General features: G+C 34.3%; 1 protein-coding gene across 1 annotated transcript; it reads left to right on the forward strand.

The window, feature by feature from the left end:
* Positions 1-4,366: 4,366 nt before the first annotated feature.
* LOC149572437 (sugar transporter ERD6-like 4) lies at positions 4,367-8,789 on the forward strand. Its single transcript, XM_089811269.1, has 18 exons — positions 4,367-4,594; positions 4,702-4,764; positions 4,855-4,944; positions 5,157-5,216; positions 5,333-5,398; positions 5,536-5,601; positions 5,713-5,788; positions 5,888-5,952; positions 6,077-6,166; positions 6,402-6,482; positions 6,621-6,705; positions 6,962-7,008; positions 7,095-7,157; positions 7,259-7,318; positions 7,532-7,597; positions 7,783-7,842; positions 7,988-8,102; positions 8,677-8,789. The coding sequence occupies exons 1-18, from the start codon at positions 4,367-4,369 to the stop codon at positions 8,787-8,789; spliced, it is 1,494 nt and encodes a 497-aa protein (XP_089667395.1).
* Positions 8,790-12,799: the final 4,010 nt, after the last annotated feature.

The following is a 12,799-nucleotide window of genomic DNA, read 5'->3' on the forward strand; positions in this document are numbered from 1 at the left end:
ATGGTAGACTTAATTCATCTCTGGACTGCAAAGAGGCTCTTCACCATGAAAAGTCCTTGCAAGTTAGACGCCCATAGTTGATTGTTGTTGAACATAATGATTGATCGTTGTGTAGTGGTAGAAGTTCAAGTTGGGTCTCTTCATATAGTAAGAGAATGCAAGTGCATCCCATGTTCTATGATTTAGCTACACACTCTTTAAAAGGAGGACCACGATGAGGAAAAAGAGTTTATTTAGAGTTGGAGATAATTTGGCTGAGTTCCCTTCCAAGAAGATCAGCCAATACAAACACCAACGGATATCTCTTCTGTATAATCGCATAACTCGTCTCCCTGAATATTTTAGATGCCACAGACTGCTCTCTTTGATTCGTCGCCATAGTGAATGCCTCTTTGTCATTTTGCCCAATTTTCTCAAGGATTTGACATGGTTGAGAACCCTCACTTCGAGCATGACTAGGATTGAATCCCTTCCCATCACCCTGGGGTACCTATAAGGTTGGAGTATCTCTTGATGTCTTGCAGACTAATCTGAAATCCCTACTTGCAGTTGTCGCTCACCTGTAGAGGTTGATATCTTTGAACATCTTTGAATGTAAAGAGATCAAAATCCTTCTTCTACAAATGAACAAGTTGGAAGATCTGGGCTACTTGAACCTGAGGCACTGTATTAAAATGAGGTTCCTTCCATTCCAAATAGAAAAAAATCATTTCACTCCAATGCTTAATTATTGACTATTGCGACAATTTATTGTGGAAGCTTCAAAGTTTCCAGTTGGAAAGTAATTTGTAGTAGTCCTAAATACACCAAACGAACCCTAAGTTTTTCGTTTTGCAATTTGATTTCCTTTGCATAATGTTTGTGAGATTTTGAAATCTTTGAAACTATCCAATAACCTTTCAATGCAACAAATATATTTGTGAAGAAACCATGTTTCCATCTTACCTTCCCAATACCAGTGACTATGACTTGAGAGTCACACTATATATGCATTTTCTTGACACTATTACACTTTGCCACTTGGATAGCAAAGATGGTAGCTTGACACTTTGCAACATTTTTGGTTCCATTCGGAAGAAATTTTGCTCCTATGAATAGAATATTCTCCTCTACATCAAGGAGAATATGAGCATCATCATCATGACACAAGAAGATTCTCTAAAACAACATGAGCATCATCATCAACCCCATCAGAAGAATCAACCCTTAGGAGCCCTTAAACAAACCTTATTTTATTAATATTTTAATTACCATAATTTTTTTAAAATTAAATCTTATTTTTCTAAAAATTTATATTTAGATTCAAACTATATTTTTCTATTGACTTATCCCTTTAATCTTGTTCTAGTATAATTTAACAATTCCCTTACCAAAAAAAGTGCAAAAGTGCTATATATGAAGAGTGTCCCCACAATAAAATTTAAAAGCTAAGTGATATTCACCAATGACAATGATCTTTATCCTATTATTTAATATAATATTTAAAAATAAAAAGAAATTAACAAAAACATTTATTGATGAAATTCCCTTAAACAAACCTTATTTTATTAATATTTTGATTACCATAAAAAAATGTTTTTTATATTAAATCTTATTTTTCTGAAAATTTATATTTAGATTCAAACTATAGTTTTCTATTGACTTATCCCTTTAATCTTGTACTAGTATAATTTAACAATTCCCTTAAAAAAACTGCAAAAGTACTATATATCAAGAAAGTGTCCGCACAATAAAACTTAAAAGGTAAGTGATATTCAGCAATGACAGTGATCTTTATCCTATTATTTAATATAATATTTAAAATTAAAAAGAAATAAAAAAAATATTTATTGATGAAATTTCCTTATCCCATAACGATCATGTTATTTTGTCCTCCAAGTTCCAACCATTACTTCCAAACAATCCTACCTTAGGATGGAGACATTTTTTCACGCAAACTATTTTTCCAAAAATTCCTACAATTTTTGAAATTGACAACATTTAAAAGTTAAAAAATTCCCTCCAAAATTATTCTTCAAGAATCTACAAATTGGACTCAAATCTTCATTTTAAAAACCTCAAAATTTGGCCAACGGAAAACACGAGGGAACTTTTGTATCATCATTGAGCAAGAAGCATCTTGCATTACCATGATGTATGACTTTCATGACATGATTCAACAAACCTAATCATCCTTATCCTGAAACACAGAGAAAGTTTGTTCCTATGTTCTTGCATTCCGTTATTAAAGCCTCCATTTTGGAATGCCATTTGTCTCATCTCACTCCATCTGTCTTGAGTCTCATCAATGCATAAATTCTCTATATTTTTTTCATTAAGATCAGCAATTTTCTTTCCCCTCCTACTGAATTTCTAGCTCTACATTCAGGATTGTCAAAGCAGCAACAACCATTTTCTTCGTGTAGATGCTCAAAAATGGTTCGCATCTACGGTTTCATCACTTCTTCATACTAATTTGTCCCATTTTCTCATTCTACTAACTTTGATCTTTTGGCTAGATTGACCATATTTCGTCATTTGTATCCCCTTTTACATCAATTTCATATCAACTTGAAATCATACCAAATCAACTCAAAATCATATCAAATCAACTCGAAATCACCCCAAATCAACTCGAAATCAGTCCTAATCAACCCAAAACATATCAAACATCCCAAATCAATCATCATTTATCCACTCCTAGGCATTTTTGTGGCTTTTAGTGTCTTGGAAACCTATCAACTTATCAATCTTATCAATCTGACCTTAGTACTATCATGGCTCTCAGTGCTAGGTCAAAATATCATTCATGTCATTCAATCTTTGACATTGTTGAGGCTTTCAATGTCAGATCATGGCATCATCAACCATTTTAATAATATTGATAGTGTCCGTCAGTGTTATTATGATCAAACCTTATCAGTCAATTTCAATCTTGTAGCATTTAAAATGTCGGTTAAATGTTACATATCAATTAATTCATGTCATGTGTCCTTGGCATGTTATCAATTTTGATCTATCAATTAATTTGACCATGGCTTTGGTCTACCTTTTCATCATCTCATTCGATATCCATCATCGTCACATTTTCATCAAAGGATACAATCGCATTCATTTAATCAATTTGGCCAATCATCTACTAATTTTCTCTATAGGATTAAATAACCCATAATTTAATCTTATTCTTTCTAATTATTCTTCCTAATTATCATCCTCAATTAATTAATTTTATTAATTAATTAGTTCATCGTCGTCAATTAATTAATTTTATTAATTAATTGATTCATTATTTGCAAACCATGGAAATTCTTAATTCCTAAGTTCCATTTTTCATCATTAAATCCATTTTCTGCTAATTCTTATTTTTTGGAATAAGAGGATTTTTAATTCAAATATTCCATAAAATATTCCATCATCATGACACTTGGATATGACACCTCGTGGATTCTCCTTTGACACTTGGCTGAGATTTGTCATAATCAAATATTCTTATCTCTTACGCATGTCCCTATTTGGCTTATTCGTCATAGATTCTTGGCTTTAAGTGGGTTGAGGAATCTTATGACAGGTCATAGATTCTCTTCCAAATTTGACTCTCGTGTGTCATAGAATCTTACTTTTGGCATATTCTGTCATATGCGTCATAGGAATTATTATTACCTCTTACGCATGCCCTATTTGGCTTATTCGTCATAGATTCTTGGCTTTAAGTGGGTTGAGGAATCTTATGACGCGTCATAGATTCTCTTCCACATTTAGCCAAATGTGACTCTCATGTGTCATAGAATCTTACATTTGGCATATTCTGTCATATGCATCATAGGAATCTCTTGCCACATCGCATGTCTGTGGGTGACAAATCCAATGCTCTCACCCTACATGAAAATTATAAAATGAGCACTCTTTCTCTCATTTTGGGTCCTTGAATCCTGGAATGTTGAAATCTTGAATCCTGGAATCTAGAATGCTTAAGTTTTGAAAATCCAAATTGTTGAATCTTTGAGTCTCTACTTCTTTGCATGTTGCATGTTGCTATCCTTGCTATCACCAAAAGACTGATCTGTGAGTGTCTGATACAACCACTAAACTTATAGAGGGGAGTGTTGAACATTTTTCCAACAATATCCCCTCAACGTTACTTGAGCATTACCCGACATTTTGAGGATTCGAACTTGGACCACTTGTTAGAGTGGAGTTGCCATTGCACCAAAAGACCGATCTGTCAGTGCCCAATAGAACTACTCAACTTATGGTACACAAGAGGTAGTTAAGCCCTTGTCACAGGTCCTAAGGGGAGCGTTGAATATTTTGCCAGCAGGATTTTGGCTGTGCAGGCCTGTAAGTTTGCAGAAAATTTGGTCACTACGGATTTTACCCTATAAAAACAATGGGGTACATGGATGATTTGGAAAAGGGAAGCATGGGTGGCAATGGAGATATTAAAAAGGCTCTCTTAGAGGAAGGAAGCACATGTCTAACCATATCCAAATCTGGCCATCATGGCGGTAAAGGTGCTAGAAAGGCAGATAATGTTGAAATCTTCTGTGGAAGTGCTATAACTGCAATATTATGTACATTAATAGTTGCCCTGGGGCCTGTACAGTTTGGTTTCTGTGTAAGTTATAGTTTCTTATTTGAATAGATTGATTTTTAATCCATGCATCCATTACAAGAGTCGACCTGAATAAAAAATGGAAGTTTCTGACAGCAACGTTCTTGCAGATTGGATACTCTTCGCCCACACAAAGTGGGATCATCAATGATCTTGGGTTAACTGTTTCCCAGGTACTGTTATTTGATGAATTCATTTTTGCAATAGGATAGAATATAGTTTATGTGGTAGATCCTAATATAGAGTCTTGTTGTTTCTGTCAGTTCTCCTTATTTGGATCTTTAACTAATGTTGGAGCCATGGTGGGTGCAATAATTAGTGGACAAGTTGCTGATTATATTGGACGGAAAGGGGTAAGTGCCTTCAATGTTTTTCTTTCTTTACTAAAATAAATTTATATGTTAGACCTAATATGCTACCGCTAAAGGGATACACTGCAAGATTTTGTCTTGTACTGCTAGTAGCAACGATGGTCATATAAATTCTTTTTTGTACCCAGTATTTAAAGATGAGTGCAATTAACACACATTTAGATTTGCATAACCTCTTCTTTGTTTGCGTGTAGGCATTACTAGTAGCTTCCATTCCCAACATTCTTGGGTGGCTCGCTATTTCTTTTTCCAAGGCAAGCTAATTTTCCTTTGATAAAATGATAGCTAAACGAATAAGAAGTTTGATAGTGATTTTCCTTTGGAGCATAAGGAAATTCCTCTTTTTGATGTCATCACCCTATGGTTACAGGATTCTTCATTTTTGTACTTGGGAAGAGTGCTCACAGGCTTTGGAGTGGGAGTCATCTCATTCACTGTAAGTCAATTTTTTTTCACAATCTAGAACAAGCCTATTGTTTTCATTTTTAAGCCATAAATTATTACACTTAATAAATTAAAGAGCATACAGGCACGTGGACAACTATGAATCTAACCATATCATGGTTCTTTTAGGTACCAGTATACATATCTGAGATTGCACCAAAGCATTTGCGAGGAGGTCTTGGGGCAGTAAATCAGGTTTGTTTTGTAAACTCAAAATTCTTTTGTATATTAATCATGATAATAGTCCTAATATAAAGTGTAATTTGATACAGTTTTGAATCTTATACTTAATTGATTTTTCAACAGCTTTCTGTGACAATTGGTATTATGTTGGCATATCTATTTGGACTGTTCCTTTCATGGCGTCCTCTTGCAGTTGCAGGTACCTTTTATTATGCTTTTGCTGGGTGAATTTAAAAAAATTAATTAGATTTTTAACTTTTATGAAAGAAATGATAGGTTGACAACTTTAGCTGGACAGGTATGATCCCTTGTGCCCTTTTGGTATTCGGCCTCTTCTTCATACTAGAATCCCCAAGATGGCTGGTGAGCATATTTCACATACAGATACATTTTGAAATGATATTATTCAATTATCGCTAACAATTTTAAAATGACATATACTATACAAAGAAACTTATTTGGCAAATTTATGATTACTTGAGTGCAGGCAAAAGTTGGTAATGATAGTTTTGAAGCTTCACTACAAGCACTCCGAGGATCTAATATTGATGTCTCCCTTGAAGCAATTGAAATCAAGGTGCTACGATTTCTCCAAGATGAACTGCATTTTTTGCCTGTTCCATTAATTGCATCATCAAACTTCTTACTGTGTTTTCAATATTCTACCAGTTTGAGGAGTCATCTGCTTTTGTATAGATTTTGCTTTTTTTTAAAGCTTTTCGTATCGTGAATGGGATTTAATTGTCTATTAGTTAACATCACCTCTATAATGGTAGAAGCTTGTCTAACTAATGGAAATATTCTGAGTCTAGAGTGTCATGGAGATGAATAGTCAGCAAAGTAGAATCAAATTATGTGAGATCTTTGAACGGAGATATGCCCTTCCTCTCACTGTGAGTTACATCTTAAGATTTCCCCATTTGGCCAATTTACACAAGTAGGTTTATCAGTCAACAACTACTTCATTCTTCCAAAATGGACACAACTCACAATTTTGTATGCTGATATTGTCTTGAAATGGGAGACTGCAGATTGGTATTGGGCTGCAACTTTTGCAGCAATTAAGTGGAGTTAATGGTATTATGTTTTACAACATTTCCATTTTCAAATCTGCTGGTGAGTTCTAGCCTATAGGTATCTAAAGTTGAGGTTCTATATCATGTCTTTATTCATGTTCAATTTATCATATTATAAACTATGGAATTTGTAGCATGCTTTGCAATAGCCTTTGGCAGCAGAGAATTATCTTAGAAATTTAAAGTCAACGAGATAAAAGGTTGCTGGAAGTGATTTTTAGTTCATAGTGTCTATGTTAATCTTGTTTCTTAAACAAAGCACTGAGCTACGATTTGTGCTATCCACAAATTTTTAGGGATTTCATCTGCTAGTGTTGCATCACTTGGACTTGGTGCCATTCAGGTTTAATTATTTTCTTGAAGTCCTGCATGAATTTGTTTGTCATGATTTAGTCTCATGTTGCTTATGAATAAAGGATAATGTTACAGGTGCTCACAACTGGGCTTACTGTATGCCTAATGGACAAAGTTGGTCGACGTCTTCTCCTTATGGTGAGAAAAACCTTGCAGTTATCACAATTTTGTATTGTGTCATTTGGGAGCATAGTTTCAATGGTGGAGAGAACTAACATGTTTTATTGTTTTGTCAATAGGTCTCATCAGGAGGGATGGCCATATGTCATTTTCTTGTTGGCCTCTCATTTTACTTGAAGGTAGTGTCACTAAAAGCCATATGTCGTTTCCTTCTTGGTCTCTCATCTTACTTGAATGCAGCGCCTCTAAAAAGCCTAATGGTTGATTTGAAGCTCTATAAAAAACACGCCTTCACTTTCTATTGAACACTTATTTGGTGGTGTTATCTGGTGCCTGATGGTATGGAATTTCTTGGCTATCCAAAGCTAATTTCTAGTTTGCTCTTATTGCAGAGCCATATCGAAGGAGCTTCTCAATATGAAACGTTCTTCGGTGTATTAGCTTTAACAAGTTTGCTGGTAAGTTGGGAATGAAAACTCAAATATGAATATAGAAATCGGAAATAATAGAACGCTCGAGTAACATAGCTCTTAGGATTTTTAACACATACCAAAACTTCTATGCATTAACTAGACATTCTCTGTCACACCGTTCTCTTGTCATATTGATATATATCATTTGCTGTTTGCTGATTTGATTACAGATTTTCATCGTTTCCTTCTCACTTGGTATGGGTGCCATCCCATGGATTATTATGTCTGAGGTAACACACTTGTAACATTGACTAGGTCACATTATTGCACCCTTTACAGAAACACTGAGAAGAATCTCCTGGTCCTTTAATCACTTAAAGTGATGCTACTAATAATCCGTTTCTCTATTATCTAACTCTTCCTGTGCTACTGTAGATACTTCCACTCAATGTCAAGGGTCTTGCTGGCAGTGTAGCAACCCTGGCACACTGGATGACATCATGGGTGGTGACAATGACTATCAATTTACTAATGCAATGGAGCTATGCTGGTGAGTTTTTAGCCTTAACCTGTGCATCACTTAAGCATACCAAAATCGCCCACTAAATCATTGCCAAATGGAAGAGTTTCGCTATAACAAACATGATGGAATGTGCACCACTTCTCTATATGGTATACACTTTTAGTAAAGCAATTAGACCAGACGACAATATTTGTGGTCTCTCCTAGATTCCTATATTGGTCCATTAAGCCTTCAGGGCATGCCATGTCCCCTGATACTGAATGTTGGAAGATTGGAACTAGGCGAGTTCTAAAATGTCTATTAGCCTTGTCTGGCCTATTTGTGTGGGAAAAGTTTCAATCTTTAAACAAGTAAAAACATATCCTTGAAAGAGAGGTAGCATGTTCAAATCCAGCAGGGGTAGGGAATGTATGCCCCGTTTGTAGATATGAAAACAGATTGTAGCAGGAATGTGGATGAGATACCTATATCCATTTGATAGATCTTGTGAACCATATTTAGTCTAGAGTAGGCTAGAAAACATATTGTCAAAAAATGAGTAAATAATTGCTCATTATGAACAGTTTTCTGAAGTTCCATTTTTACCGTCTTATTGTTGCAGGGACATTCACGCTATATTCTATTGTGTGCACCTTCACACTGGCCTTTGTGGTATTGTGTGTTCCGGAAACCAAAGGACGAACTCTGGAAGAGATCCAAGCATCCTTCAGATGAGCCACTACGATGAATTCATCCCTTAGCAGATGACGAAGTGGGTTCAATTCAAGATGCACCATTGCATCATCTGCGACTGCATATTACATTGTTGATTCTTTAACCGTGGGGGCAAAGTAATGATTTGTAATTAGGAGCAGTAATCTAATCCGTCATTATTCCATTAAAAGGTTGCTTCCCAACCTCAAATTCTTTGATTGCAATTACTATTCACACGTGTATTCGGAATAAAGTTTTCTTTCTTCTTGTTCTGTTATGTAATGTATAATAACTGGTTTTGTACAGGGTTTCACATATGATTTACAATGCAATTCAATCAGCAAACCGACTAGATAATTACAAATATCCTTAAACAAGTAGAATGTAACAAACAAACATCTCAAAAAGAAAGATGAGGTTATAACTTTTTTGTGGGCTTAATGGGAAGGCACAAGCTGGTTCTCATTATGTTTTCATGTTTTCACAAGTTTTTACAATGGCAAGTTACAATGGTAAGGGATAAATTAGGAAGAAAATTTATGAAGTTTATGAGGAACATAGCCAATTTCAGTAACTCCTTGTGCAAGTTTATGATGAGCACTTCCAACTGTTTAATGCACTATAGCCATTAACTTGGTCATCTTATTATGTTTCCATGTTTCCATGAGGTGTCATTACAATGGCAAGGGATGAATTAAGAAAGAAATTTTATAAAGTTTGAGGTTAAATGTGCAAGTTTATGATGAGCACTTTTAACTTTTCAATGCACTATATCGAGTAACTTGGTCCTTATGTCCTTGTATGCAACACATTTTAAAATAAAGTGTTGTTCAACACAGGCAAACTCTCTCTTCCCAAGCCTCTTTTGCATTCTTCCGTACATTTTGAAGTTAGTCACATTTGAGATTGAATTCATTGATATAATGTATATACTTCCATACCAATTCCCCAATTTTCTTGTAAAGTTTATCCATAAAAAAGATATTTATTGTTTGTGGGACACATTGAAATGAATATTCTATTTACTCATCAACTTTATGTTGTGTTGCATCCATGTACTTTTTTGTATTCTTTTTAGAAAACTTTTTAGATGCACCATAGCAAGTGCTTTGATAGGGGTAGCTCCCATTTCACTTAGCATTATATCAAATGGGATAGTGCTTTTGATTCTAAACTTGTTTGTGATCATATGCTTTTGGATTCCCTTGATTTGCTTCCATTGTGAGGCTTAAGTGTTGATGGTCAATGACTCACACCCATAAAAACAATCAGTAGAACAATCCTAAACGCTTGCCTCTCAACACTTGTTTTGGAGAGCATAAAATGTCTTCCATCTTTCTAATGTTCTTTTCTTTCTGCAACCATTTCATCTTAGTTTTTTGTTGAAGTCAATCCTACGATATAAGGGTATTTTTTAAAAATAAAACTTATGTTGATACTGCTTTTTACAATTAGAGAAAATCAAGACTTTAGTCTTTTTGATATTGACCTATAGTAACAATATTTTGCAAAAGTGCTCAAGGGAAAAAGAGATTAGTTGTCCGCATAAAGCAGCAACCTTATTAAATATTCTCTCAACTTGATACCCTGAGTATTTTGCATGTTTAACCACTCTTCAAGTTTGTCAATGTATAAGCCAAACAAACATAGTAGGCGATAGTGGGCAACCTTGTTTGACCCCAATATCGCTCATGAAACATTTTATAAGCCAAACAAACATAGTAGGTGATAGTGGGCAACCTTGTTTGACCCCAATATCGCTCATGAAACATTTTATAAGCCAAACAAACATAGTAGGTAATAGTGGGCAACCTTGTTTGAACCCAATATTGCTCATGAAACATTTTAAAATGTCAATTAAAGTTTTGATTTTGAAATGTTAGCTAAATTTTTGAATTTAAAATGCTGACTCAAGTTCTGATTTTGAAATATTAGCTAAAGTTTTGAATTAAAAATGCGGACTCAAGTTTTGATTTTGAAATGTCAACTAAAGTTTTGTATAGGGATCCTTAATTCTTCCATTTTGACCTAAAGCTTGTCCTTAGGGACAGTGTAGAGAGCCTTTCTAAAGTCAACAAAACAACAAAAATACCTCATCCTTTTTCTCCCACTCTTTTTGATAATGTTCCTTAAAGCGATACAATGATCAATTGTTGAGTGTTTTGGCCTAAAACTAGTTTGACTTTTTATACGTTTATGTTTTTCTTCAACCTATTTGCTATTACGTTGCCAAATAAGTTTATAAATCAAGGATTGATCATTTCCTATAGTTGGAGGGATTATTGACATCATCACTCTTAAAATAGGGCATTCCAGGCTGATGTCCAATCTTTAGGAAACCTATGTCGACTAATATTATTGAAGATGTTCATAATGTGGTCCTAGTTTCTTAATAACCATCTTCACCTCTTTCACGATGATTTTTTGTTCATGTTGTTGACCAAGGGTGGTGGGTCCACCTCACCTTCTTGTTCATACAACTTTCTAGCATAATCAAACCATTAAGTGGCTATAATATTGTTTTTAGTTTGTTTCCTTTTAGACTAAAGTTCTTTCTGAAATAGTTTGGGTTATTTTTACTAAGGAAAATTAGTTCCTCTTTCCTTGTGACCATAAAATCTACTCATTTCATCTTTAGAATCTTCTTGTAAACTTTAATGTCAAGGTTTATTTAATTTGATTCTCGTATATTCCTACCCATTTTAAATTCCTTATCTAACTATACTCCGTTTAAAGATTTTTGTTAATGCATAGCTATTAACATTGTGCACTTGTATGTCCTCCCCCCTTATAGAGTCTCATTGTAGCCCTAAAGATGTTTACTGTTTTTTTAGTCAAAATATTTTTTCCCTTATGAAAGTGATCATTGAGGAAATTGAGATTTTGTCCCAAATAGCTTATCATTTGCCCACAACAAATTTATGTACAATAGTCTATGATCAGATTTGAGATATGATATGTGTTCCCCAATCACAACACCCTCAATTCTCTCATATAAATTATGAGAATAGGTTGCATAATATACCACACATGCACCATTGCAAGTATTGCAAGTGAACTTGTTTGACTTTCACCATCTAGATAAGACATTGCAAATTATTAAATCTTAATTGCCACATAGTGTTATCAAGTCTTTCCCAAAATGATTGGAGCCCTTACGCAACTCTAAAGATCTAGTATTTTTGTAATGGGGGATGCTCTCCTTGTCATAGATTTGACTACTAGAAAGGCAAATGGGAAAGCTAGTAATATTAATTACAAAGAAAGTCATAATCTTATTTAAGTAGAAGTTTCTAAATTGTATGTCAGACTCTTTTTCCATCAACCTTTTCTCTTTTTCTGTAGCCAAATAAAATCGTAACTTTCTTTGTAGCTAGAAATACTAGCCCAACCATTTTCCTTTCTAACTTTGAAGTATCTAACAAGGCCCCCTCATTGCAAAAACATAATATCCTTCTTTAGAGTTACATAAGGATCTTTGTGATCTAATCTATGATTTTTATACATTTTAGAAACTTGTGGGGTAAAGTGACATGTTGCGATCTTGTGAACACTATTGTTTTCACAACTTTGAACCACATGAATGCATTTTAGAGTCTTCCATTTTCAACCGAATGACATATCCTTTTCTTTTACTAGAACCATTATGCTTCCATGACCTTTACCATTTCTCGTTATCACATTCCACACTGCATGTAGTGCTTACCCCATAGTTTTCTTTTCAGTTCATATTGCCAAACTCTTTTAGGTCAGCTTCATGTATGTGTTGGTTATGTCAGTGATGTTGGAGGTTATTGATATATGATATTATATAGTGATTTGATTTATATTAGGAGCTATTGGAGAGTGTGAGATATCATATGTGGATGGTAATGTGTCCATGATTACTTTTACATTATTTATTTACAAATAATGATGATGCTTTATGTTTATGATCATGGATTACTTACTCCATACTTGCATGCGTATGTTGTGTGTGTTTATTTTATGTTTTTGTTTAACATACCTAATGTGGTTGAGGGAGGGAGTTG

This window comes from Cupressus sempervirens, chromosome 2 (assembly GCF_028749045.1).
Source record: "Cupressus sempervirens isolate cs-2001-9-10 chromosome 2, ASM2874904v1, whole genome shotgun sequence".
NCBI lineage: Eukaryota > Viridiplantae > Streptophyta > Pinopsida > Cupressales > Cupressaceae > Cupressus > Cupressus sempervirens.